The 25,837-nt window shown below is 48.4% G+C and overlaps 8 protein-coding genes across 8 annotated transcripts; 4 read left to right on the plus strand and 4 right to left on the minus strand.

Moving 5' to 3' along the window:
* Window positions 1-135: 135 nt before the first annotated feature.
* Window positions 136-1,212, plus strand: APUU_61135S (DUF3425 domain-containing protein; the record flags this gene model as incomplete). The annotated part of the gene is made up of 2 exons (XM_041694443.1): window positions 136-304; window positions 389-1,212. 2 exons carry the CDS (start codon window positions 136-138, stop codon window positions 1,210-1,212), a joined length of 993 nt encoding a protein of 330 aa, XP_041560273.1.
* A 145-nt stretch (window positions 1,213-1,357) lies between these two features.
* Window positions 1,358-2,425, minus strand: APUU_61136A (aldo/keto reductase family protein; the record flags this gene model as incomplete). The annotated part of the gene is made up of 2 exons (XM_041694444.1): window positions 1,358-2,313; window positions 2,386-2,425. The coding sequence occupies 2 exons, from the start codon at window positions 2,423-2,425 to the stop codon at window positions 1,358-1,360; spliced, it is 996 nt and encodes a 331-aa protein (XP_041560274.1).
* A 952-nt stretch (window positions 2,426-3,377) lies between these two features.
* Window positions 3,378-4,547, plus strand: APUU_61137S (glutathione-independent formaldehyde dehydrogenase; the record flags this gene model as incomplete). The annotated part of the gene is made up of 2 exons (XM_041694445.1): window positions 3,378-3,717; window positions 3,781-4,547. The coding sequence occupies 2 exons, from the start codon at window positions 3,378-3,380 to the stop codon at window positions 4,545-4,547; spliced, it is 1,107 nt and encodes a 368-aa protein (XP_041560275.1).
* A 374-nt stretch (window positions 4,548-4,921) lies between these two features.
* APUU_61138A (uncharacterized protein) lies at window positions 4,922-5,709 on the minus strand (the record flags this gene model as incomplete). The annotated part of the gene is made up of 2 exons (XM_041694447.1): window positions 4,922-4,999; window positions 5,056-5,709. The coding sequence occupies 2 exons, from the start codon at window positions 5,707-5,709 to the stop codon at window positions 4,922-4,924; spliced, it is 732 nt and encodes a 243-aa protein (XP_041560276.1).
* Window positions 5,710-7,870: 2,161 nt separating this feature from the next.
* Window positions 7,871-8,428, plus strand: APUU_61139S (cupin domain-containing protein; the record flags this gene model as incomplete). The annotated part of the gene is made up of 1 exon (XM_041694448.1): window positions 7,871-8,428. One exon carries the CDS (start codon window positions 7,871-7,873, stop codon window positions 8,426-8,428), a length of 558 nt encoding a protein of 185 aa, XP_041560277.1.
* A 4,345-nt stretch (window positions 8,429-12,773) lies between these two features.
* On the plus strand, window positions 12,774-13,033 carry APUU_61140S (uncharacterized protein; the record flags this gene model as incomplete). Its single annotated transcript, XM_041694449.1, has 2 exons — window positions 12,774-12,908; window positions 12,974-13,033. 2 exons carry the CDS (start codon window positions 12,774-12,776, stop codon window positions 13,031-13,033), a joined length of 195 nt encoding a protein of 64 aa, XP_041560278.1.
* A 1,104-nt stretch (window positions 13,034-14,137) lies between these two features.
* On the minus strand, window positions 14,138-14,737 carry APUU_61141A (uncharacterized protein; the record flags this gene model as incomplete). Its single annotated transcript, XM_041694450.1, has 2 exons — window positions 14,138-14,642; window positions 14,724-14,737. 2 exons carry the CDS (start codon window positions 14,735-14,737, stop codon window positions 14,138-14,140), a joined length of 519 nt encoding a protein of 172 aa, XP_041560279.1.
* Window positions 14,738-23,479: 8,742 nt separating this feature from the next.
* APUU_61142A (GATA-like domain-containing protein) lies at window positions 23,480-24,795 on the minus strand (the record flags this gene model as incomplete). Its single annotated transcript, XM_041694451.1, has 2 exons — window positions 23,480-24,152; window positions 24,200-24,795. 2 exons carry the CDS (start codon window positions 24,793-24,795, stop codon window positions 23,480-23,482), a joined length of 1,269 nt encoding a protein of 422 aa, XP_041560280.1.
* Between the last annotated feature and the right edge of the window lie 1,042 nt (window positions 24,796-25,837).

Below are 25,837 nucleotides of genomic sequence, written 5' to 3' on the forward strand. Positions count from 1 at the left end.
AACGGCAACAGGCAGCAGATCCATCCTCCCAAGTTCCACCCCTTCATATTCTCCAGATCGCCTGTCATCCGCCTGCAGATGTCGGTCACCAATTCCTGCAAAGTGCCATCCTCTCGAGCTGACCAGCCACCTACAATGTCTCACCAGAATGCCTCAGATGGCCCACCTGCAGCAGAGGCGACTGAAATCCGTTTGCAGCAGTTTTCTGAGCGATTCACCGGGTTGCCGCAAGATGACTGGTCCGGGATGGGCGATGTCAAACAGCGCAAAAAGGTCCAGAATCGTTTGAATCAGAGGGCTCTGCGTAAGTCTCCGTCTACACCTGGACACTGCAACCAGTCCCTTATTCCTTGTTAGGCAAGGCAGGTGTGGCTGATAGATCTGCAAGCAGGCCTGCGGAGAAAACTGGATAAATCCTCTGATCATAACATTAACTCGCAGACTAGCGGCAGCAGCAGTCGTTCGTCTCCTGAGATGGAAGAAGGCCCGCAAGCGGCACCCCCTCCTCTTGAGACCAGCCAACAGCTTTCAAGGATGCAGGCAAATAATACCATGGACCATATGGCCGACCCCTATCTCCTAGCAGCAATAGGCCAGGCACACATTCTCGGCCCCGAATCCACAAAAACAAAGCATCTGCTACACCATTTCGAAGCCTTTGTCTACAGGCAACGCACGCTTGCCTCCCCGCGAACCGACCTGCTCCTCCATTTAATCCAATTCAACTTCATCAAAGCCCTGGTCCAGAACATGGCTGTGCTGGGCCTTTCGTCGGAGCAAATGGACGATGATGATGCAACTTCGCCATTCAACGTGTTGGGGCCATGGCAGGCGGAGCAGGATTATAATAATAATTTCGAGGCTTCTCTCCCCCCTGGCCTCCGTGCTACAGTTATTCAGCGCACGGTGCCGCATCATCCATGGCTGGATTTGCTACCTAGTCCGCAGATGAGAGATAACTTGATATTAGCGGGAGAGTCGTATGATGAGATGCAGCTGTGCCTGGATATGAAGGGGCATGGGCGCGTTCATCCCGATCAAACAGGGATTATTGTTTGGAGGGATCCGTGGGATGCGGAGGGGTGGGAGGTTACAGAATCGTTTGCTAAGAGCTGGGGGTGGGTTCTGGGGGGATGTTGGGATCTTGGCCATTCTACGAATTCCTGGAGGGCGCGAAGGAATGAGACGCCGCTTTTCTGTAGTCCTGCTTAGTTGGATTGAACTTGATTATCATAAACTGTTGCCTGGAAACTCGGTTACTACTAAGTGATACCAACAGTCACTTTGGCTGGTCACATCCCGGGCTGTATATGAAATAGATAACAATAGGTGGGCAGATTACGGTAGCTAATCTAAACTAATGCCAGTAAATGAGCTGATTGCCACGAATAATCTCCCACCCTTTATTCAACGCATCGACAATCTCCGCCGGAAGTGGCCCGCCAGCCAGAGCCTTCAGATTCTCATCCAGCTGCTCAACACTACTGGATCCAATAACCACCGCATCCCCAAGCTCCTCCTTCAATTCGGAGTGATGAGCTAACCACCTCAGCGCACACTCGACCTCGCTCACTCCGTGCTTCTTTGCAAGTGGCCGCAGCAGCTCAAGCGCATCAAAGTATACATCATGATAATACCGCTTCCGCATAAGAGCCCCCGGCTCAGACCTAGGATCAAACCTGCCCGCCGCAACAGCATCCGGGCTATCGCGCGAATAACGACCCGTCAACATCCCCGCAGCGAGCGGGTTAAAGCAGTAGAACGAGATCCCATGATGACGGAGACACCGCAGGAGTTCTGGCTCCACTGCTCTATGGAACGCATTGTAGATCCCCTGGCAGACCGAGGGCTTCACCCAGCCATTCCGATCGCAGATCTCGCACAGTGTCGCGACCTCCCACGCTTGGTAGTTGCTTATCCCTAGCTTCTCGAAGTATCCTTCCTGGTAGAGCTTGTTGACTTCGCGCAGCGTCGCCTCAAATGGAACTGTTCTATCCGGGCTGTGTAGGTACCAGACGTGTACCTTGGGTACCTTCAGTGCAGCGAGGCTCTCCAGTAACCCGCGTCGGAGGTCGGCGGGCGTGTGGTGGTAGCCTGCTGTGGCGAGAGCGACGGAAGGGTTGGCGGCGGAGGGAAATAGCTTTGTGTCGATGAGGAATGAAGACGGCGCCAGGTCCATTTCGCCTAGGAAAGCCTCGGACGAGCCGTTTCCGTAGATCCGCGCGGTGTCGATGTCTGTGTGCCCGTGGCTTTTGAATACGTCGACCATCTGCTTGGCTTGTTTGACCGTGTGGACTCGCGTGCGGCCGTCGCCTTGACAGTCGAGGATTAATTACAGGTGTCTGCCGGTTCAATTGCCCTAGATGGGGCATATTGGTTCCTTACCAGGTTCGCCAATATTCATAGCTCCGAATATGGCTCTCATGCTGGGTAGGTATATAATATACAGCGTCACGACTATGGGTAGAAAGGTAATTCGCAATGCTCGTACAGGTGTTGGAAATGTGACCTGTTCAACCTGGCAGTCCAACTGCTTTATGCTTTGTCGAACCCAAAGGCTTACACGCTAACGGTGGACCAGGATTAGGAAGCTTCGGATGATGGGCTACTTAATTACGTTCTATGTAGAGAGATTTGCAAAGAACTTATCAGGATTAGTTTAATGCTACTTCAGCACCGTTTGAATAAGGCGCCTATTATAGACGGAGATAGACGTTATTACCGTAGCGACCGATATGTGCCAATGTCAGCAGAAGGAGAGCCCCATATTGGCCCACGGTTAGACTGTCATCCAACAAGCCACTATCGGCTCTAGAATGGATATCCATCCACAGTTCGAAAGTGCGCTTTGATTGGAGAATACAAGCCAATTACCCACCCTTAGCGCGTAATCATCCGCAGCTCTTTCCATTTTCCTTCCCTCTCAACGGCACAGCCCCCGAAGGATGATTAAGAAGCAAATGAATAAGTTAACTTCTACATGGAGAGCAACCCTGCAGTACTCAACTCCTGGAAATTCATTAAGCTCTAAGCATGTTTGACCTCCGGCCTCCACATGATCCGCATAAGCATATCCACTTCGTTTTTGTAAACGTTGCCGTGTGTGACATGGCCAAGGAGAATTTACTATACAGGCCGCGCAGGCCTATGACGATTTTGATAAGCAATGGAGGATGCCTGAAATTGAATGGTTATCGTACCCATATGGGCTACAGGAGTGTGGTATAAGAGCAACACCCTCTTCCACATTCGCTTTCCATTCGTTCTAAGCAGCAGTGATCAAGGTACACAGCCGGCAAAAAGATTCGTCTCATCTCATTCTCCTGTCCCGTTGCATAGGCTTCAGAATGCCACTCAATACAACCCTCACAGCAACAATGCGAGCCGTCGCCTGGCTCGGCCAACCCTACAACGTGTCCGTGATTGATATGCCCGTTCCGAGCATCATAAACCAGACAGACGCGGTTGTCCGCATCACCACCTCAGCAATTTGCGGCTCTGACCTCCATTTCTACCACGGGTACACGGGGGCTGCCAACGTGCCTTGGGGCCTCGGCCATGAGGCTGTTGGGTACATCTCCGAGATTGGCGATGATGTGTCCTCTCTGCAGGTTGGAGACTATGTTATTATCCCGGACAATGCACACGATGGGCATTATGGTCAGGATCACCCGCTTTCGTTCGGAAGCGGGTCCCCTGACTATGGTGGTTTGCAAGGTACTTTGTTTTGTCGTCGTCCGATCGATAAACTCCTTTACAGTTACTAAGATAGCCCTTTAGCCGAATATGCCCGTGTTCCATTCGCGGACATGAGCCTGATCCCAATCCCCTTCAACAACGGCACCGGAAACGCAACCAAGGAACTCGACTACCTCATGATCTCGGACATATTCTCCACGGGCTGGCAAGCCCTAACCTACAGTGGTTTCCAGCCCGGCGACACCGTGGCCGTCTTCGGCGCAGGCCCCGTAGGTCTCATGGCCGCATACTCTGCCATGCTCCGCGGTGCTTCACGCGTTTACTCAGTGGACCAAGTGCCCAGCCGTCTGCAACTCGCTTCTTCGATCGGCGCTATACCTATCAGCTTCAACACCTCCGACCCCGTGGAGCAGATCCTATCCCTTGAACCCAACGGCGTCACTCGTGCTCTAGACTGCGTTGGCTTCGAGGCCGTCAACGCCACAGGGCATCGCACCGACGGAATCGTCCCGCGCAACCTCCTCTCCGTCGCAGCACAGCAAGGCGGGATCGCCATTGCGGGTGTATACACCGGCGGTGGGAATAGTACCCAGGGCGCACCATTCGCGGATCAGATTCCTGCCCAGGTTCCTTTATCCGTTGCGTCGTTGTGGGGGAAGGCGCTTACCGTGGGCAGTGGGATTGTACTGCCGCTGGAACATGCGCAGGAGCTCGTTGACCTTGTTGCTGCGGATCGCGCGACGCCGAGCTTTGTGGTCAGCGCGGTTATTGATATTGAGGATGCGCCGGGGTTTTATAGGCGGTATAGTGACCATTTGGAAAATAAGATTGTCATTCGGTTTCCGTGAGTTCTGGCGCATATGTTTGCTGCCATCATGCTGTACACCAGTTATAATATCTGTGAAGAGCGAGCAACTTGCAATGACCTTGGATACTTAGATTACAAGAAGCTAGCTAGAGGAGACAGGCCTATACAGGATTGCTTAATGAAGTTTAACAACAACCCGATGACAGAGCTAACATGGCAAAGGCAATTCTTTGGTAGGTTTTCCTAAAACTAGTTGCCATGGGCTTTCTGTTTAATTCAAAATCCCATACAATGGTACTTCTCTGCTATAAGAGCCACCTTCACCCGTTCATCTCTCCTGAATGTCACAATTGACCTCACACAATGGCTCCGAGACTTCCACCATCCAAGCTGCACTCACTTACTTGTATGCTCTTATTTCCCACATAGTTTGTCATTTTTGAAACCAGTTACCATTTTGCGCCAATTAGGCGTGAACTCAGGTTTGACTATCTATACATTCATCAGCTTAACCAACTCATTGAGGGGGGGAAATATCAGAGGCTTACCTTATCAACCAATTTGTGACTAAGTGCAAGCTTGCATGCTTTATCGGCCCATGGACCTACTTTGGCCGCGTAAGGCATCACTTCACCAATAACACAGCCTTTTATCTCCTTGAACTTTTCTTGGCTGGCGGTACAGGTATTTTGAATCCCCATAATCTCCTTATCCGACTCAATGCATTTTTTCACGATTGAGTCAAATATCTTGTCTGGGTTTATGCCATGCTTCTGAATAGGATGACCTTGCTTTTCAAAAAAGCCAAATATCCAGGTCATAATGATGTCCTTCTTGATAGGATTGATCGAGTACTTTTTGTAAACTGGCGAGAATTTTATTTTGCATTTATAGTCATCGCAGACTTTCTTTCTTGACCACTCAAATGCCTTTCTCGCCGCCGGTACGGCTTTTTCAAATAAGATTTTGCAATCCTCTGGAATTGGCAACAAATTAATGCCCACTAATTCTTCGATTGTAAGATCGGTATTGCCTTGAAGAGCCTCTCTGACTATGAGACTATCATGGCCTGCTGGGTGTGAGTGTGACTCCATAGCTGTAGGGGCATTGTCTTGGAGATCTATCGGACTTGGGTGACTGGAGACGAATGCACAGTGTATGGCGATGAGAACCACAAGGGTGGTGAAATTGATGATGTGCATTTTTGCGAGTAGGAAGCAATCCAAAAAGGATGAAATATAAGAAAGGATGAACCACTCACTCTTATTCGAAAGAGAGAGGCTTGGGAAGATTAATCAAAGATCCTTGAAATCCTGGATTGGGAGGCTTATATAGCCATAATCTCGGCCTATCTGATATCTTTGCTACTAATATAGCTCTCATGTCTTTTTCATGGATCATACGTGGGTGTGATACGCCTGCATTGATCTACAATATTGAAGGGTGATCCTATAGTTTGTCTGTTGATGTGGGGTTCAAGCTGTCTTATCCACTGCTCGCTGGTACTCGAAGAAATGATCTGCGAACTCATGATTGCCACGCCTGAAGGTCAATTGTAGACCCGCCTTCAAGCTACAATCTTGTCTCGATCATAAAGGCCAAGTCTATAACTAGATCTTTGCACGTCAACCTAATACATTCTGCCTTTCATTGCTTACGAGTTACTAATATGTATTGAGAATTGTCTATTAATTTGACTGTGTCTCAGCTAAACTGATATTGTCATGAATATCTGACACTTATGGGATAAAATAGTCTACTTTTTATGCCTGAGTCAGGGTAGGGTGGGTACTCTTGATGTCGATCTTCCTTCACGCTGCACAAGATGATCACCGAGCTCGTGGTTAACACTAGTGATACCCCGATTATCTTTCTTCAACACTATCCAATCAACCATTTGAAGGCCAAATCGCTCATCGTCTCGCGAATACAACATCCTACTTTTACGAAATCTTAGTATCCTCTATATTTGTCCCAACCGCCAAACCACCACCGATCGACAAAGGCAACCACCGAGGCATTCCCAAGCGGGCGGTCCCCGCAGGGTATTGCGCAGGATCAACCATACATGCCGTGTCGGTGTGACTGATGACGCTCTGTGGAGGAGCTCACATTCAGCCAGACCAACGCCGGCCCGGGTCCGGACTACCCCGGGAGATCTATCTATGTAAGATCTCTAGAGATCTCGATTCTTCAGATACTTCAAGCAACTCATTCTGTTATATACTGAATCCTGACTCCTCACTGGTTGAACCCGTATTCCTTTCCTTCGTCGACATTGCTTCGTAGTTGCTACATCCTTCGCATCTTCCGGTGCCTCGCATTAACAGCGGCTTCGTAATTATGCCACCGTGGATACAGTCACCGCAGATCTAGAGAGGGCCCTTGAAAGGTTTATCTAGCGCATTTGTTTTATCATGGAGCTGAGAGCCCGCCAGCCAGCCACACACACCGTCTTGCTGATTTCTCTATCCGCTCGGCCGGACATTCTCGCAGCCAGTTTTAACTTGTTAACAATAGCTTTGTAATTATGTAACAAAGACATAGTGTCTGTAGATCTAGAGAGGGGCTCTAGAACTATTTATCTAGCGTATTTATTTTATTGTGGAGTAATAGCCCGCCAGCCAGCCACGCACAGTTTCTTGCCGATCTTCCGTGATATTCTGCAGTTCAGCCTTAAGGCCACAGCGCCATGATCGGATGACGTCTGTCGATGTCTCGATGGTTTCCGCGGTTCTGCCAGTGACTGCGCCATAACTTTCCCCAGAATAGTACTGTGGCAGGCCCGCCGGTAGCCCGATCACTATATATCCCAGGCAGGCAACCTTGGAACTCTCCTACTGTATGACTTTCACTGAATGATGACTTCCGAGCAAATCAACGGCGTCTGCGTACCGCAACTTTGTGGCCAACATGAGCGGTGTAAGGCCAGAAACGTTTGGTTGATATCTGCCTTTTCCCAACCCAGAGGGCGATGCATCGTATTTTCGGGGTTCTGCATGAAGCATGCAAGCTAAACTAGACATCCCCCTTACCAATTGTTTATCACGGTCAGTTTGGAATTGAAGTACTATAACAGTTCCGAATTAACTTGACTCAGGCACGCAATATGTAGTTAATTACTAAGTTTTCTTTGCTGTGGCGGTGCGGATCAGGTAACAGTAATGCAAGTTGTGGTCGGGAATTACTGCGTAGGACCCTCCACCAATCCAAGTCTGCTCAGTGGCTATTCTCACTTGGAAACAGCCTGATTGTAGAACAATCCTACCATTAGTAAGGGTCTGTATTCATGATATCCAGTCTGACTGTTAACTTTCCGTTTCACTCTCATCCAACACCACATCCTACTTGACTTTGTCCACCATGGCAGACTCAGCAGTATACCATGACGGCAGCACATCGTCTCTCAACGCAGTCCACTGCTACATCACAACCCACAGCGCAGACGGTAAAGCCGTCTTCCACGACCCTCCATCCGGCACCGAGCTCGTAACCCCGCAACGGGTGGGCGAAGCCGCCCTCAACGTCCACTATACAACCAACTCCGTCCCTGTGCAAGTCGCAAACGACAGAGACCTAACCGCGTTCTACGAGCAACCAACACCCGTCCCGATCGCGCTCCGGAATGGATCGGTGCTGCGGATGGTTGATTTGGCGCCGGGCGGGCAGTCCCCCATGCACGCCACCAATAGCGTTGACTACTGTGTCGTGATTCAGGGGGAGGTTATATTGATACTCGAGGATTTTGACAGCGGTCCTCGACGGACAATGAAGGTGGGTGATGTCAGTGTACAGCGGGGCACTTCGCACGCGTGGCAGAACGGAAGCAGTACGGAGTGGGCTAGAATGCTAGCTGTCGTGCTTGACGCTGAGATTCCGGGAAGAGAGGATAACTCTGGTGGTATCGATCTCCCAAAGTAAGCATGTTTATCTGGACCTGTTCCGGCATAGGGAATGGGAATTTGGGAATCCGGAGTCGTTCATTTAGGTCTCAAATGTAGGCTCGGAAGAGAAATGCTCATCATATATATTTATGTATTTCCGTTTAGTCCCTGCTGATAGTCAATATCTAGTAGTACTACCCATCTAAATCGTAATACTATTACATTGGAAGTTAATGAGGGACACGAGGACAACAGCGTGGCTTCTCGTATACCGGCAGAACTGATCGGGTGTAACATAACAACCACCCCCGCCAAAAGACCCCCGCATTTTTGCTTCACTGCCTCTTATGGTAAAGCGCGGAATCCGGATCTGCGTTGTAGCAATATCCGCCTATATTTGGAATGTGAATGTATAACTGACTAGAAGTTTGGATCATAAACAGTCAGATCACCACCCCTATCAACATACACCAGACTCTTCTTCGACGAGCTTGCCCTTGCACAGGGTCAGTCCATGGTAGGCCAGCAGATTAGGACAGTCTATGGATGGCAAGAGAATGGCTACTGATTACAAGCTATCAAATGAACTAGCTGCATGCCCGGCAAGGCTCGGACGACTTGTACGTAAGTTATCCACGCCTACAGACTCGCGTTTATCGTTCGTGTCAATGCAAGTCTCGGCATCCTTGTAATAAGTCCTTATGCTTTATTGACGACCGAGGCAATGAGCCCTTAAATCCATGATCTCACTGCAGTGTCTCTAGCAAGAGACAGGTAGCTGGACAGTATAGAAGGGTCCCACGTGGCCTGCATTTTGTGTGTCGACAGGGCAGCTTTGGATTTTGCGAACCATGCCGGGATGCCCATGGTCGTCACCAAGTGGTGCACCTGATGGTCTCCTCGACCTTTATATCGGCCTCCGTATTGTCTAGGATCTGGTAGCAAGCTCTTGGACTCTAAGGAGTAGTTTCGAAACATGGAACAAGATACAATACTGCCTATTAAGTCGGCCCTTACTTCAACAAGGTAACAAGCGTGTCAAGTGTTTTGCTGGACAGTCAGAACTGTTGCCAGCTAGGATGAAAAAACTCCAGTTCAGACAGGGTTGTGGCGGTGGGAGTTTGGGTATCCGTGGAAGCCCGCAGTTGCATCGTGAGAAGGCGACACCGAGTCTGAGTCCTGTCTGTTACGAGCATCCCCGTCGTCCGGTTCACCGGTGGAACTTATCGCCTGCTCAAGTATGCGGCTAAGGTAAAGATCAATAGCCTCATCCTTGCAGCACGAGTACATGGGGATCTGATCATCTAAAAAAAGTTGTCAACTATGCTGCAGGGTTTTAACCTCACTGTCAAGGCTGGACCTTCTGAGAGACACCTCCTGGGACCGGTTTTAGAGCTACTCTGTGTTCCACTTCTGCTTCTAACACGATTTACTGGCTACTGCGCGGTTCCGCTCTAGATATTTTGCATGCTTGTCTGTGTCACTCTTCTGTCAGCGCAGCGGCGACAAGGAGTTGTTACTGCTCATGTCCGAGAGTAGAGAGACACGGTTGTTATCAATGCCGAAGTCCGTGCCATAACCGGCAGCTCCACGGCTGCTGAAGAAGAAGGATAGGAAGCTCGGCATAGATAGGTATAACTATAAAAATAATACTATTTAATTTAATTCAGTATTAATTGACTCTTTACGGTAGTCACGCGGCGCTGGTCAGAGTGCGCGGTTACGGAGGCGTGGTTAGTTAATATTGTTACCTTTGCTTTTCATATTTGGTACCATGGCCTGCACGGAGCCTGTCTGGTTAGATACAAATTGTATATATAGTATTCCTATATCTTAGTACTGGATTCCTTTATCTAGTAGCAATAGTGAGAAAAACTCAGGAGAGAAACTGTTGCCCAGGTATAGGGACTCTGGGGCAGTCAACGAGTCCAAGGATGGGTTAGTCTAGTAGAAAGCAGCCTTGGTAGACATTCTGCTAACATGCAAAAGATGGATCTTGGCTTCAAGGTTTGGGGTACATAGCTAACCAGGCTATGCGGATTAAAAACCTCTCTCCGCGTCTGAAACTCGATTCTCTCGTGTTGGCAATAGAGGGCGGATTGCTCAAAGTAAGCCTCCTTCCGACGAGAATGCTTTCTTGGAATACGTACACTCTCCAATACATGTGGGTCCCACACGTCATATAAGGCCATTGAAACGTGCAGGATATATTATCCATCTACCCCACATAACAGCCAGCCGAGCGTCCAGTTAGCATTAAACACTAGATTGTATCTGATAGAGGACTGCAGGACAAACAAGGTAGAGAAGCAGGTCCGAGGCTGCCACTTCCTGGGGAGATCATATCTTGATAAACCAAAGTTATTGGTATGCCTCGCAATCCGGCCCCCTTACCTCTTGTTCATTTTTACCGGTTCCCAAGAGTTTCTCTTTATGGTTAGTCATCTCCAGGACTTTTCGCAGCCTAACGTATCAGAGTCGTGTCTTTCCTGCGAACCATTTCTGTGTTGCACCAAACCAGAAATTAAGATTATATTCAGCACCTTCATTTCTCCATTTTTGTTTCTCCGTTATTTCACTCCATGGATCTATCTGGGTCCACAGCAGTGCAATGGCAAGCACTGACAAGTACCGGCTCAAGCTTCGCACCCTTCAGGCCCCATGTGGAGTATCCAATCGATCGCACTGATTGGGGCAGTTTCCACTTTCCAATTTGTTCTTGGTGATGTCCACGACGGATAATTGTCGGTGGTTTACCTGTGAATGAGTGCCGTGGCTTGACAAGCGACTACCCTGGCGACAATGGCCTCATTGGCTGTTGATTAGGGAGATCAGGGACATCATCGAGTTCGTCATTTGACGGCTCTGTAAATTTGCGCGAAGGAATATCAGACAGCCTTTACAAGCAGTCTATGATGGATTACATGAGTGCAACTATCAACACCTACTCGAAGCACGCGTGTGACGGGCGCCCTGTGTTATTCAAGTCAGCCAGGTCAACAATACATGACAAGAAAAAATGTTGTTTATCCGCAGGAAAAGTGGGCCGCTAGAGAGGGCGGAAATTCCGCGAAACTTGGGTCAACTTGGGGGATAACCGAGTTATCCGGACGGTTACTGAGTCGGCAAAGCGCCAGACAGTGGCTGGTACCTCTTGTCAAATACAGCCCAGCAGCCGTAATTGGGTCACATTGGTAATAAACTTGTGGCCGGACCCACACATCCTTAACAGCAGAGATTAACTTAACGCAATCCGTAAGCGAGCGGAGAGGTGGCCGAGTACCTGCATCGTATAAAATACCTAGCGCTTGTTCATACCCGAATTTCTCAACACTGCCGTTTTCCTCCCTGTTCTGCAAATACGGGGAAAGATCAGAGAGTACTGTAAACCTGCCAGGCATACATACAACACTGAAAAGCGCACGTGAGCAGCAAGAAACCATGAATCAAGCAGCGGAAAGAGGCAATGACAGCTAATACTGGATATAACGAAGAAGACCCGCCGCCATAACAGCCCCCGGTTATCCGATCCAGATCCCCCCCGTCCGACCCCGGAAAATCCAAGTTTTGAAGACGTTTAGCCACCTCAGACCGCCCTTAGTTAGATCCCCAGGCTCATGACCCGGTGTTTATGTAATAAATAATCAGACTGACGGCAAACCGCTCGGCTCCAGCGCCACACATTCCAAATGTCCTGTTCGCGCTTTCCGCCTCGGGGTCCAGCAGTCGCGCCCATGGAGCAAGGAGGAGACGAAGGTGTCTGGCGATTTTGTTATGACCGAGCTCTGCGGTAAGCGGTACGGGCGTGTATTGGGCAGGTGAGTTGTCAACGTTCGTACCGGCGTTGAGTAGAGAACCGACCACATCCGTTTCCAGAAGGTGAACAGTTGCCTCGGAAGTATGGAAAACCGGAGTACAATCTTGTCGTCTGAGGAAAGTAGAATCTAGTTTGATGAGGAACGAAATGATGCCCAGCAGGCAATCAATTATAGTGATAGGAATGAGTCAGGGCCATGTCAAACCAGTGTATTAATCATTCTTTAGAGGTGACTCAACGACTCATGCATTGTTTTGGATGGTCAGGATCTTGCTAGCACTCTGCTATTTGCTTCTTCTCTTTCACTGCATATGATCCTGTGATCGTTAATTTTGTCTAATATAAGTTAGTTCATCCGCTTATTCCATCAACTAAATCCATTAGTGACATGAGAGCTGATATCACGATTTATCATTGTTAAAAGAAGCCACTACGAGTTCCAGGGTTCCGGATTCTGTGGCGCAACGCGGTGAGGCGATGTAGGTTCCGGACCATGTATGTACAAAAGACCAGACAACCGTGATCGCATACCCTATTCCAGATATATTTTAAATCTTGAATTGCTATGTCTACGAAACTTGTCCGCTATACTACACATCTCCGCGTTGCCTATGGTCTTGAGCTACAATCTACGGACGGCAAGCGCGTTCCATTCGGCGAGTTGGTTCTTGATAAAAGTGACCACATCACTACCATCGTTGTATTTAGTACATGGACCCCCTACAGGAAAACTCTACTCGGTATGAACGCTAATAGGACCCGCAGTCTGCCACTTCTTCTGCACCTACGATCAACGTTGCGTCTGTCCAGTCTCGTACTACTTAACCGACTCTGTTCTGGAAACAATTCCTGGGCTCTACGGTCTCTCCCAACTAATTATCATTGGCTGCGGCAAGCCAGTTCTGATAACACCCTACATCACCGAAACAGGCTCAGCTTTCCCAGTATTCACAGGCCCATCTGGGAAGACATATGAGAAAATTCATATAATGCAGACGGTCGCGAAAATACCACAGCCGCCGTCATATTTGCAGGTTTCATTTTCCAGGGCAATAGGGATAACAATCAAGCGGATATGGAGCAATAGAAGGAAGGCATTCAGGGGCGGACCTTCGGATCAGAATAGGAGGAGGGGGATGTTTCTAGATGGGAAGCGTGTGTATGTTCGCCGAGAGGAGCATGCGGAGCAATTGACAGCGGAGAAGTTGTTGAACATACTGGAATATAATATAGGAAGCAAGACACTTCGTTAAAGGGGTTAAGACCAAGGCGTGTTATATACCTGTTCTACAGCCTGTGGTACTGGCAAATATATCCACAAAGCCGCCTCAGTTCGTTAGGATGCGCTTCTCGGCGCATTGCATCCGAGGGGCTGAAAAGGGCCGTGGAGGGGTTTGGCGTATTTCCTGAAGTACTTCCTGATTGGGCTTATAGTGTGTATTTTAAGTGCGTATTCATATTCCTTTGTATGAACCTAGCTAAGCGGGAACACTACCCGGCAAAAAGTTAGGGTGTATTCTGCCCATTCCTGTGCGCTGGCAGATATGACGGGAAAGGCCACGAGGGGAGGGTGTGAGCAATGTCGGCTCGCTGCCTTAACATACAGCTACGCAGACCCTTGCGAAAATGAGTCACGATAACATCCCGGAAACCGAGGGGAGAGTGAAGAAAGCGGGCTAGCGGCAATAAGGATAGGGGTACTACAGATTCAAAGACTGTGATAACATCACGTACAAGTAGCATATTAGGTACCTAAGGAAACAGCCATAACGTGCCTATGAATCACAAGCATACAGGTAAAGACATGCAGCAACAGGCAAAAACACGCCATCCGATAGAAGAAAAAAGGAGGTAACTCGAGATTCAATTCCTGAATGCGTTGGAACATTCTCGTTTGAACATCATCATGGGAACATTATCGTTGGAACATTAAGGTTTCATTGGAACATCACCGTTCCCTAGTCCAGGCGGCGCTGGCCATACTGTTGGAGGATGTTGCTGCTGCTGCTGATGGAAAGGCTGTATGTATTGTTGTTGCTGTTGCATAAGTTGGAAGTAGTGTCCTTGCGCGTGCTGCCATTCAAGGGACGATGCCTGGGCGCAGCAATTGTAATTATGTCCCGTAACTGGTAGTTGTCCTTGGACAGGGGCAGCAGCCTTAGCCGCGGGCGAATTTATTGGTGCATTCATGAGGAGCCTGAATTCGTGGGGTGTGGTAGCGATATTGGGATAGGACCAATCCCAGTACCCGCACTTCTGCTGAGAGAAGAGATACGGATCGGTTTGTGGAGGCGGAAGAGTAATAGGAGTAGGAGGGAGATCTTGCTCCTGGTCTTGCTCTGACACTGTGTAGGCTTTCGACAGTGTCTCGATGGCTAGGCCCAGTGCGTGCGAGCTGAGTTGGTGGTTCGTGAGGGTTGCTTTGCGGCGGAAACTTCAACAAAAGTGTTGGTTAGCCGAATAATGGCTCTGTCTGGGCAAAAGCAAAGCGTGAAGAAATGCAGGCAGTGTCTACCTTCGTTTACACATTGGCTCCGGACATACATATGCTCGTCTATTTGTGTGGATGCCACGATGGCGAGCCAGGCTTGAAGACTGATAGACTTTCGTATTAGGATACTAACCCCTTCTGCGGTAGAATAGAATAGGATAATAGACAGATCCTACATCAGAGAAAGCACTGTGACATCCTTCAAAACCGCAGGTAAAGGGCTTTTCGCCTGTATGAGTTCGTGAGTGGACTGTCAATGCGCTTTTTTGGATGAAGCCCTTGTTACAGCCTTTTATATTGCAGTGGTATGGTCTCTCGTTGGTATGTATTCGGTAGTGTCTGCGGAGATCAGAGTTACGATAGAAGCACTGGTTACAGTCAACATGAGTATAGGAACAGTGGGTGTTTCCGGACTTGATAAAAAAATGGTTGATACCTTTCCACAATTCCTCCAAAGACACATAAAATCACGCCTGACACCGGAGGCCATAGCTACGAAGTTCGGTGTCGACAGCGCGAAAGGAAAGAAAGAAGGATGGATGCAAATGGCCGCAATGGTAAATGGTCCAAGCAAGAAGAGCGGAAGGATATCTTGATGCCTGGAGGCAAGACTCTAGGCCCCAGGAAAGCAGATCTTAAGGGATATAGACAAGAGAAAGAAGTGTTGGTATCTGAGGAGCAGAGCAAAACCTGAAAAGAGTGATAAGGATATGTTAAATAATTGGACCTACCCTTCAAAAGGAAAATGCATGCAAGATACCGGCAATGTGGTTGAGGGGAATCGAGTGAGTGTGCAGCGTGCTAGTAGGGATATAGTAATGGTTAATCGATTCAGAATGCAGATTGCACCGTTTGGGCCAAGTCCGCCACATGGACTTGAGATGGACATCAGGGTTCCCCTAGCGGCATTGTCATAGCAACATCCATATTTTACCAGACAGGAAAGTGTTCAGAGCGCCACTTCTTCGGGGTTCAGTTACTCTTTTCATAAAGCTGAACCGGGCCGCTTGACGGGACGTCTCGATCTAACGGCCGCAGAACGGGCGTGTCTGTTACCAATCACGCATTGCCCATTACCCATCTTGCTCATTATTTGCCCAGGACTAATTACCATTATAACGGTTACGTCTGGCCCCTGTGCGGGGAAGCTTGCCCTGGCTCCAGCTCCAATGCACCGTTGACTTTCCCGTTTTATTGACCCTTGGCGACGATCATCGGGCCTTTGTCTGACAAGCTCATGCACCAATCAATCACAAATAGTAAAGACACCGCGGGTCAGTGCCTTGACCTTACCCAATCATCGCGCAGTACGGGCCTCCCAGATTTCCAGGTTCCAGGTTCCTTACGTGCAGTCCGCCCGAAATCTGTTGCTGCAAGCCCAATTGAGATTCGAAGATAAGATTCATTTTTCGCGCAAGGCTGCCTTGGTTCCTCGGGGCGTGTTTCTTGGCGGATTGCGTTCAAGTGGCCACAAATATATAATCATATTTGCTCGCACTAATTGAACTATAACATATTACTCCAACAAGAAAAGGCTTGAGCGGCTGTGGCAGGGTCCTTCTTGTTTTCCGCCAACTATAGAGTATTTGCCACCGTTGCGATATTTTCTTAGTGCTTCCTGGCTGGGCTAATAGCGCAGATATAACACTCCCTTGCTAAGCCCATAGCAACGGGGAACATAACCCGGCATAAAATTAGGGTTTATCCTCTACACTCACACTCGCTGTCAGAAAACAGCGACCGCGGAAGCAACCCACCGGCCACGAGGCGATGAGGAATGAGGGTTATATATTGGAAGAATGGTGATGGATTTTTCGTGGTGCTACCCTGTTCTGGGGTATCTGGTAGGGCCGTCGCCAGGAATCCGAACTTCACTCTTGAACGATCACTGTGGCTTGCTTGCTTGCAGGTGATCATTGGCTTGGTGCTCAAAGCTCTGTGCGCACCAAGGGCTATGGTATGCAAATACAGCAGCTTACCTAGGTAGGCGCATGGTGACCGCAGTATATAATGAATGCTCGGATGGCACATTGACTTCGTAAGTCTGACATGTTCCAGAGCCCCCGCATGGTGTCCGGTTGTCCGACACGCGCCCTTAGGAGTTGGAGGCAAACGAAACGTCCCGAAAGGGACTGGGGGGAACCAATAGATGGCTTGGAATGCCAGTGGCGACGATACGCCCCCTCAACTTACTGCTAGGAGAGTTCTGGGTGCATCAGGCACCGACAACTGGCACAACCTCGGATATTAGGATCGTTGCTGATAGCATTGAACGAAGTATACATGGTATTTGTCGGATAGGTTCTTTGGTGATTTTCAGGCATACCAGGTCCCAAAGACACTACAAGTAGCTTTACCAGCGGTCATCGACCAGTGCGCATACACTTTCAGGCAGACCTTGAAAGTTACTAGGGGAAAAAAGAATTAATCATTAAATAAAATAGATAAAATAATTTTTATTTTCTTGGTTAGGGATTATCCTAGCAAGGAACAGATCAATAATAATTCCAGCGCCTAAGGAAAACGAATAGGGAATTCAAGTAAAGAATCTATAACCCTATCCGAGTTATCCAAGTCACTATCGCACAGGAAAACATCTCTTGATGATTCGTCACACCTCCCCCAGTCAGTCGACGGCACCAAGGACAGCAGGGCGCCCATGCACGCATCATTGAACTGCGGCAGCACGCCTCTTCGGTAGTCATATCCGTTTTCTGCGTCTCCCAGGCTTGCGGTGATGCTGCCAGCGACACTGAGGTTTTTTTCAATGATGTGGATTTGATGTGGTGGCATGTGGGCTTCTTGGATGAGGGTTAAAGAGGCAATGCCGCTGCCCAGGATCCAGGCATGCAGATGGTCTGGCTGGAGGGTGCTCATCTTACGTTCCGTATTAAAGGAGCCTGTCCATTCTTAACCTTTTTAGTACGAAGAAAGTGAAATTGTGGCATTTTATGACTTCAAAACCTGACTTGAATGAACCATGGATAAACCAATATGACTGACGACATGACAATTTCGGTTAGTCATAATTATATCTAGATAATATATATACTATCTAGTGATCCAGCTAACTCAGCATGATGTGTGAGAACCGTATAACATAGGAAATGGAAAGGTCCGTAAGGACTAAAAGGACATTGTCCGCGCCTCTCCTTCTGACATTTTCCTTCGAAGTATTTCGGATCTCCCGGATCAATTCTCAGGGAAGCAGAATCCCCATCACCCAGGGAACACATGCCTTGGGGCCCCAGCGGTTCTAGAGCGCCAGCTTGATAAAGTAGATCACATGATTGGTATTTAAACAGTAACAACTGTGGTTATTTAAATTGTCGGAGAGTATAGCATTTTATCAGTCAGCCCTCGTATAGTATCAAAATAGAAACTAAGATAAGGATTCTCTAATCGGTTGTGCCTTTATTGGCTTTCTTTATTGTCTCATCCAGAGCAGTTATCGTTAATGGTTGAGGCCCGATATCCCTCCGGCATCAAGCAATCCAAAGAACAGGCTCGGATATCTGTATATTCTTTTCCCTCATATATATATATATATATATTTAATTCAAGGGATGGGAAGCAACAACCACAAGCATACATCTAAAGATAAGACAGCTGGCGAAATCATGCTACTTGATGGAAGAAAAGCGAAGGTACCTCGGGGGTTTAATACATAATAATACCACATCCCCTGAATGTATTGTAACGTTATCTGGAGCATTACGGCTTTAGTATTGACGTGGCTTTGGCCGTACTGTTGTAGTTGTGGCTACTGTTGCTGCTGGAAAAGCTGCAAATATTGTTGTTGCTGTTACGTAAGTTGCAAGTAGTGCTCAAGGGACAAGGCCTGGACACAGCTAGATTTTATATCAGAGAAGGCACTGTGGCATCCTTTATAATTATATGTAAAGAGCTTCTTTCACCTGTGCGTGTTTATAAATGGACTGTTAATGGGCTTCCTTGGATGCAATCATTATTATAGCCTTTCATGCAGCAGTGCTATGGTATCTTGTTGGCGTGGATTCAGTAGTGTCTTCTGAGATCGGCGTTGTTATGGAATGACTAGACATGGTTCGAGTAAGTCTGAGAGTCTGGATATTGTTTCCACGCTTGGTAAATAGCACAATAGTTAATCAGATTATTAGCCCAAGTTGACGGATACAGAAAATGAAGAGGCACAAGAGTATTAGTTGAGATCTGGTTTCCTGAAACTAAAGTCTCTAGGTGTCTCGAGATATTCTTCTGCTCTTTTGACTTGGCCTATTTACCATCGCTACTGTCTGGACCCATCCCTGTCTCTTCCGTTTCGGGGCTTTGACACACGTACTCTTTCTTAACGTCGCGGGTATGGCCTCCGGTGACGCGAACGATTTCAGATGTCCTTGGAAGCATTGTGGAAAGGTACCAGTATTCATCTTCGCGATAAACACGGTTCCGGGAATGATAGACCAACCGAGGAAGACAATGTTGCAGTTAACTGATAACTTGTAACGGCATCTTGTCCCCTAAAGTTAGTATCTGAGGGGCTGATCAAAGACCAGAAATAGGCTGTAAGACTAAATCAAAGGAATCGATCCATCCTGCTAACGGAAAATGCATGCAAGAAACCGGCGATGTGGTCGGGCCGCTCAATGCAGCAGGCCTCGTCCGAACAGCCACAAAAACACCCTACCCTGTCCATCACCAGTCTGCTAATTGTGACGATCGTGAGGCGTTTGTATGACAGACAAACTCATGCGTTGTTGGACACAAGTGGTAGGGTATTCTCGCATTATTACCCCAGCCAATCGCCGCGCAGCCCGCATATCACGGATTTCCAGGTTCTTTCCCTGCATTCCGGCCGCAAATCTAGCTGTCACCCTCTGTTGCTGCTAGCCTAATCAAGATTCGGAAACCTGATTTATTAACCTCTGCAAAACTACCTCAGTAAGTCAGAATGTGCTTCTTGGCGCATTGCATTCAAGAGGCTCGTGGGCGGGTTGGCGCTCATATGTACAATCTTATTTGCTGGCATTATAGCAATATTACAGTATTACTCCAACAAGAAGAGGCTCGAGCAGACGCAGTAGGCCCCTTCTTGCTTAGGTCCAATCTTATTCTTTTCGCCAACTAATAAATTCCAGCGTCACTTAGAAGAGTCTACAGAGTCCTTGCCATTATTAAAGTAGGTATTTCCTTAGTGCTTCCTGGTTAGACTTATAGCGTACATATAAAACTCCCTTGTTTATGACCCTAGCAAGGGGGAATGTAACCGGGCATAGGTAAGCTCAAGAGTTTATCGCCCGCATTCATGTCCGCTGTCAGGAAACGGCCCCCAACGGCCCACCCCACCGCGGAAAGCCTCGGCATGTGGAGCGCGTGCGATGATACGAGAAATGCTGGGTCGCTCGTTGACTGCATACTTGACATGCTCCAGAACCCCCGCGTGGCGTCCTTTTCCAGGGAGTCTGCCTCCTCAATTGTAAACGGCCAGATCGGGCTAGCTACTTGCTTGTCTTGCCTCCGTTCTCGCGCCCTGAACTTGGCCGAATGCATGGGGACATAGGAGAGCGGTCTGAGTACCCATAATCTATCCAGCGTCGCGATCCTTGCTCGCTTTCCGCATAATCACAAAAAAATCCTCAAAGCTGATAGCCAGATAGGTAATATATTGGAATGCGCTGGTCTGGCAAATGCGAGCTGTCCTGTGGAGAGCTCTCAAGAAGTGAGACTCACAACTACTATGCCATTGTAGGTGAAGACGCGAGGTCAGGCAACGGGTATAAAACCATCTTCTTCTAAAATCCTATGAAGGAGGAAATTTTGTTCGACAGATTAGAGTTTTACAAACATGGGCAGATGATTGTCTGGGACCAGAGCCCGATACAACGCTGTCCGAGGGCGCCGCTTGGGAGGCGTTAGAAAAACCGGATCTGTCAGGGAACTACCCAAAGTAGTCAGCAGGAAGCGAAATGGGAGAGCTGCTCTACGTCAGGATAACTAGGCTGTCACTAATACTAGCCTTATTTCGGAGGTGAGAAAATGCATTTGCGTGGTCTGAGCCCAGGGCTTCCGAAACCTCAAGACGCGCGACAGGACTTATATAAAGGATGCGGTGCTGCCTGGGGCTATATTAACGCGGCTAACTCTTCCTGCCAACATTGTCTTCTCTAGGTTAATAAATTGCCAGCGCCAGCAGCTTGACGCCCGTGCAATTAGTACGAGAGATGCGTTATTTTACATGCCCTTGGGACTCTTGCGATAAAGTCTGCCACTCCAGGCCCATCATCAACCGCACAGTCTGACGCAGTTATAGGAATTTGCCCGAAAGGCTGACCTCTCACGACACTATCAGATCCACCTAGATGATCGGCCGTATGCCTGTCCCGAGGAAGGATGTACAAAACGGTTCCACCAGCACTCCTCATTAAAGATTCACCAAAGAACCCACACAGGTGAAAAGCCCTACATCTGCGAGATCAGCACTTGCCAGAGGGCCTTCAGTGATGTAGGCCACTTTCTCACTAACTTGCTCTTTCCACTCGGTTTCCTCCCCCCCACCCGTGGTTATTCAAGCTAAAGTCCATTCAGCCATCCAGCTACGCTCGACACAAACGCTCCCACAAGAACGAGAGGCCCTATGTCTGCTGCTTAATGTCCTGCCATCGGAGGTGCGGTCTTTAAATACGCGTCTTGTTCTCTTTTACAATATTTCTAATCACTGTATGGGTCTGATAGGTTCTCACGCAAACGCACACTTCATCGACACCAACTCCGACATCGTGAGCAAGACAACGCCAGCGTCAGGGAGCACCACCGCGAAGTAGCCTTCCAAGCGCCCTTGCCCAATAATTCAGCTCCGATCTTACCCTTTGTTCTCTCGAATCAGCCAGCACCGGGAGGTCCAGGTAGTGATAACCCTACCCTTGATTGGTGTGCATTGGACTTTAGCGTCATAGACGACATAGTACAGCAGACGATAATCCAGTACAATGGCCCTCATCCATCATATTCTGCAGAAGGGCACACTCAATACCCCGAAGTGCCACCGCAATGCTTCGAACCGTCTATACCCAAGTCCTAATGCATATTTCCTGTTCTGCTTGATTGTATCACACAGTTTGAACCATCAAGTTCCTTCGTGTACATATTATGAAGTCGATACACAAAACGACACCAATCATGCATCAAGTACTAATGATGCAATAGCCAGCACCGTCCGGACGTCTCTCGGAACAACCCTTGTCCTATCCACTTCATCCTTGTCAATGTTAACAGGGGCACCGGTGTCAGGAAGAAAAGGAATATCAGGTTGCAATGGACCTTTCTCCGCATATAGCTCAGCTCTTATTCTTATTTATAAATACAATGGACCTCTTTCACAAATTAGATCTTGTAAGGAATATACAAGAACAGTATCCTACTATACAGAATACGGAAACAGTACTATAAGACTGAGTAAGCCTGGATAGTATTAGCTAATTTTATCTCTTTTTTTAATATTTTTAGCTAAAATAGTATTCCCTTCCGGGTTACCCGTGGAGGCTGGTATAAAGGATAACTAAAGTTAGTGGGAGAAGGTATATTAACTACTTCTCTGCCGCTGGCAGGTATTAAGATAAAAACCAAGCTCCACGGGCGCTTGCAGTAAAGAAACGCATTGCGATGTTGACTATTTTGACGAAAGACATAAAATGTAACGTTGATGATTCAAGTGCCACCGCTATCACGGTCCAGATTGTCGCAGTACAGAACGAGGCCAAAAGTACAGTTATACATTCGTGGAATGTATGGTTATAGGAAAATGACTGGTAGTTATTGACACGTTAACGTCGCCATCGTTCCTTATAGCTGCCTTTTCCCTTTGTTTCTGTGTCAGAAACCGGATGCAAGCCGGACAAAGTATGATGTAACCGCTTCCTTATACTTTCCTCTACAGCGCCACGCCAAGTGATCAAGATGGGAAATTGCCCCGCCAGAATTGCCCCTTCTAAGGGCATATTCATGCCAATCCCACTATGAGCTAGCACATTTAACTTTGATTTGCGCGTGGACTGATGGAATGCACGTTCTTGACGTTGTTGGACTGTCGGGTAGTGGCTATATTGTGAATTGCACCGGTTCGGACGGCTGGTAATATCATGTAGATGAATAGACGGACGTGTACGGATGTACCCAAGGCGGGTACTACAGTCAACCAGATTGGCACTCTATCATTGTACGTTCACCCTGTCCAGTATGACTGGTCTGGTGGTGGATATCTACCTCCCTCCTGTCAGACAATTCTATCCCATTCTGGCTTAAGCCAACACTTAAAGCTCAAGAAAGACACAACGCCATGATATTAGCCTTGCAAGTTCGAAAATATATGGATGTAACTAGAGAAGTTGCCTTCTAGATAGCACAAATTATCTTGATCGCGCTAATGCCAGAATTGTAATGCGTGTAGCAGGACTGTACCTATAAAGTGCATGCCATTTTGTAACCATAACGCGGTCATAAAATCAGAAGCTGGTGCCTTGTCAAACCCGCCAGCCAGCATTCCAGAGTACATGTGCAATATCTTTCGCCGTGTTGGCAGTATCCACCATTCTGTCAAAAAGAAGGTCGGCACTAGATGGTTGTCCATCTCCCTGAGGTAGAAACCCCAGGGACACGAGATAGAAGCTCTGGGCGACTTCGTCGTCCTCTGCCGAGTCCACCAACCAATAACTAGTAGAGTCATCCACACCTTGAGACGAGCCCTAACCATAGCTAGAGGCAATATAACCCTCACCCAGCGAACCTAGTAACTCTTGGGATTGCCGCTATGGTTCACCAAAAGATGATAAATATTGTTGATACCCTGGGATATAATTTTTCCAAGACCAACAACTCATTATCGAGGAGGGTTGCGGCTCAGGGGCATCACCATGATGTTTCAGCGTAGTGGGGGGAAGCCGAGCGATTGTTTTGTTCTCACCACCGAAGCTCCGCGGTGGCGTGGGAGCAGCAGGCTTCACGATGTAAGAATCGTCCCAGGATGACTCACCTCCAACCTCTAACCATCCCTTCTCTTCTTCCTTTTCTACGGTGATGCATTGCAGGACCTCTTTATTAAAATGGATGTGGCGTTTTTCACTTGGCAAGTCAGCGCCAGAACGAGAAATGTTGGTCGCGAATCGAGCGCGAGGGGTTCCAGGCTTCTCGATCGTCGGCTCGAAAGGTGATAGATGATTACCAATTCCTGGGCGATTGCGAGAACGTTCAGCCTCTTGCGCTTTCAGAATCGCGCCTACATGTTGCAGGAGAGTGTGCCGCGATAGTGAGCGTTGCAGGATAGTCTCTGACGCAGTCCTCTTTTTTAAGATAGACTTTCGGTCAGGACAGAGGCTGGGTGACTCGGAATAGCTTGGTCGGGGCGAAACAGTCAGCGGCTTCACTCGTGCATGGGAAGTTTTGAGCGGCCCATATAACCAGGTCACGTCACAATCTTTCAGCCTAATAAATCGTTAGATCAACAGCAGGAAACAACAAAAGCAGCTTACCAGTTCAGAGCGTCTGGGGAGATAGTGCCCAGGTTGTGTCTCAGTTTAGTCCATGTTCTCCATGAAGCATTCTCTAGTCTAACGCTGTTCTTATATCTCTCTCGGTGCAAAACCACATAACGCCATGACGCCCAGATATCTTCCTCTATCCACTCATGGGACAGGTAGTCGACATGTCTAGAGGGTTCCTCCTCCACCGAGCTATCGTCGGCGGCCGGTATTTGTAGGGATGAGCGAGGGAAGTCTGCCGGCGGATTAACGGAAGGATCGGAGGGAGTGCCTGTCTCCCCTGAGAAGAATACACTGTTGTATGTCGGCACCAACTCATTATCTTGGCCATCAGGTCCGTTAAATGATATGGAGCCTGTACATGTAGATGGAAGATTTTGTAAGACGGCCGGTGCAAGATCCGGCGAGGAAGGAGATAAAGAGGCTATAGAGGATGTAGTTGGACTCTGGTGATCAGACGAATAAGAATTTGGAAGAGGTTCAGTCATCATATCGTCTGGATGCTCTAAGGAATATCCCTGGGTGATGTGACGCCGCACTGAGACTGGCGAGAAGCGCGAATGGCTGTCCGCCGAAGACAGTGGCATAGTGGCAAACTTAGCGGTACGTCAAATCCATCTATGCCGAGTTGTCGGGGGTATACTCACACTGGCAGTGGGTGGAAGATACAAAGTGCAAGAGGAATAGTCGGCAAGGCATAGACAGACTGCAAAAACAGGCGGCGGTAGGTCAATTGTTATATACCTAGGCAGGAAGGACGACAAATGCCACAAATCCTCCGAGTGTTTCTGTGGTGTTTTGTGTCTTTGGAAACCCGAGAAACACGAGACTATAAAAACTGCTCAGATGCAGAAGGGATTGCCAGTTTTCTTCGGATGGCGACGTTCAAGGGATAGTCCGAGCTAGAAGCTAAATAAGATGGCGAGTGGAGATTGGCCGTGGATGGGCTTTTTTTGCAGTCATGCCGCACAAACTCTCTCGCCAGAGAGGGGGGGGATAGCAACGAGATGGGAAAACGCATGTGCGGAGAACAGGCGCAGAGGATGAAATGTGTTCTGTGGTGCAGACAATCCGCTTAATCCGCTTGATCCGGTAGGATCTGAAGAGTATGGAACGAAGTCAAGAAGCTGAAAACTAGATCATGACTGAAACATCACACTAGGGGATTACTGGCACTGTATCAAGTTATAGTTGACAGTTTGCAGCATTGGTGAGGTGTCCAGGCTCCAGACCTCCAGGGTCCGGAATCCAGAATATCGGAGGAGTTCCAGACACTCCCACGCGACTCCACAACCGTTGACAGGCGACGATCAGGGCCCATGGTCTCCTTCGTTAACCGCAAGCGGACCCACCTGTCATTTCGCTTTCAACCTTCCTTGATCTCTTGTTACGGTTGCTGCGAAAAGCCGGCCTTCGTTTCTCCTTGCTCTCCAACCGGTTCCGGTCCCACTGTCCGTGCTGGTTTGCTCAACAGTTGGTTTAGAAGAAATTATCTAAGTATGGCGCAAAGCCTGACCGAGTCTGAGACAAGGCCCTGAATTAAGTTGCAGTTGCACAAGTACAAAGTCTAATTACTTAATCCTTGCCTTCCCTGCATGATCGTAACTCACTTTCCATCCGGATTATCCG

The sequence above is a fragment of the Aspergillus puulaauensis genome, chromosome 6, assembly GCF_016861865.1.
Source record: "Aspergillus puulaauensis MK2 DNA, chromosome 6, nearly complete sequence".
NCBI classification, from domain to species: Eukaryota; Fungi; Ascomycota; class Eurotiomycetes; order Eurotiales; family Aspergillaceae; genus Aspergillus; species Aspergillus puulaauensis.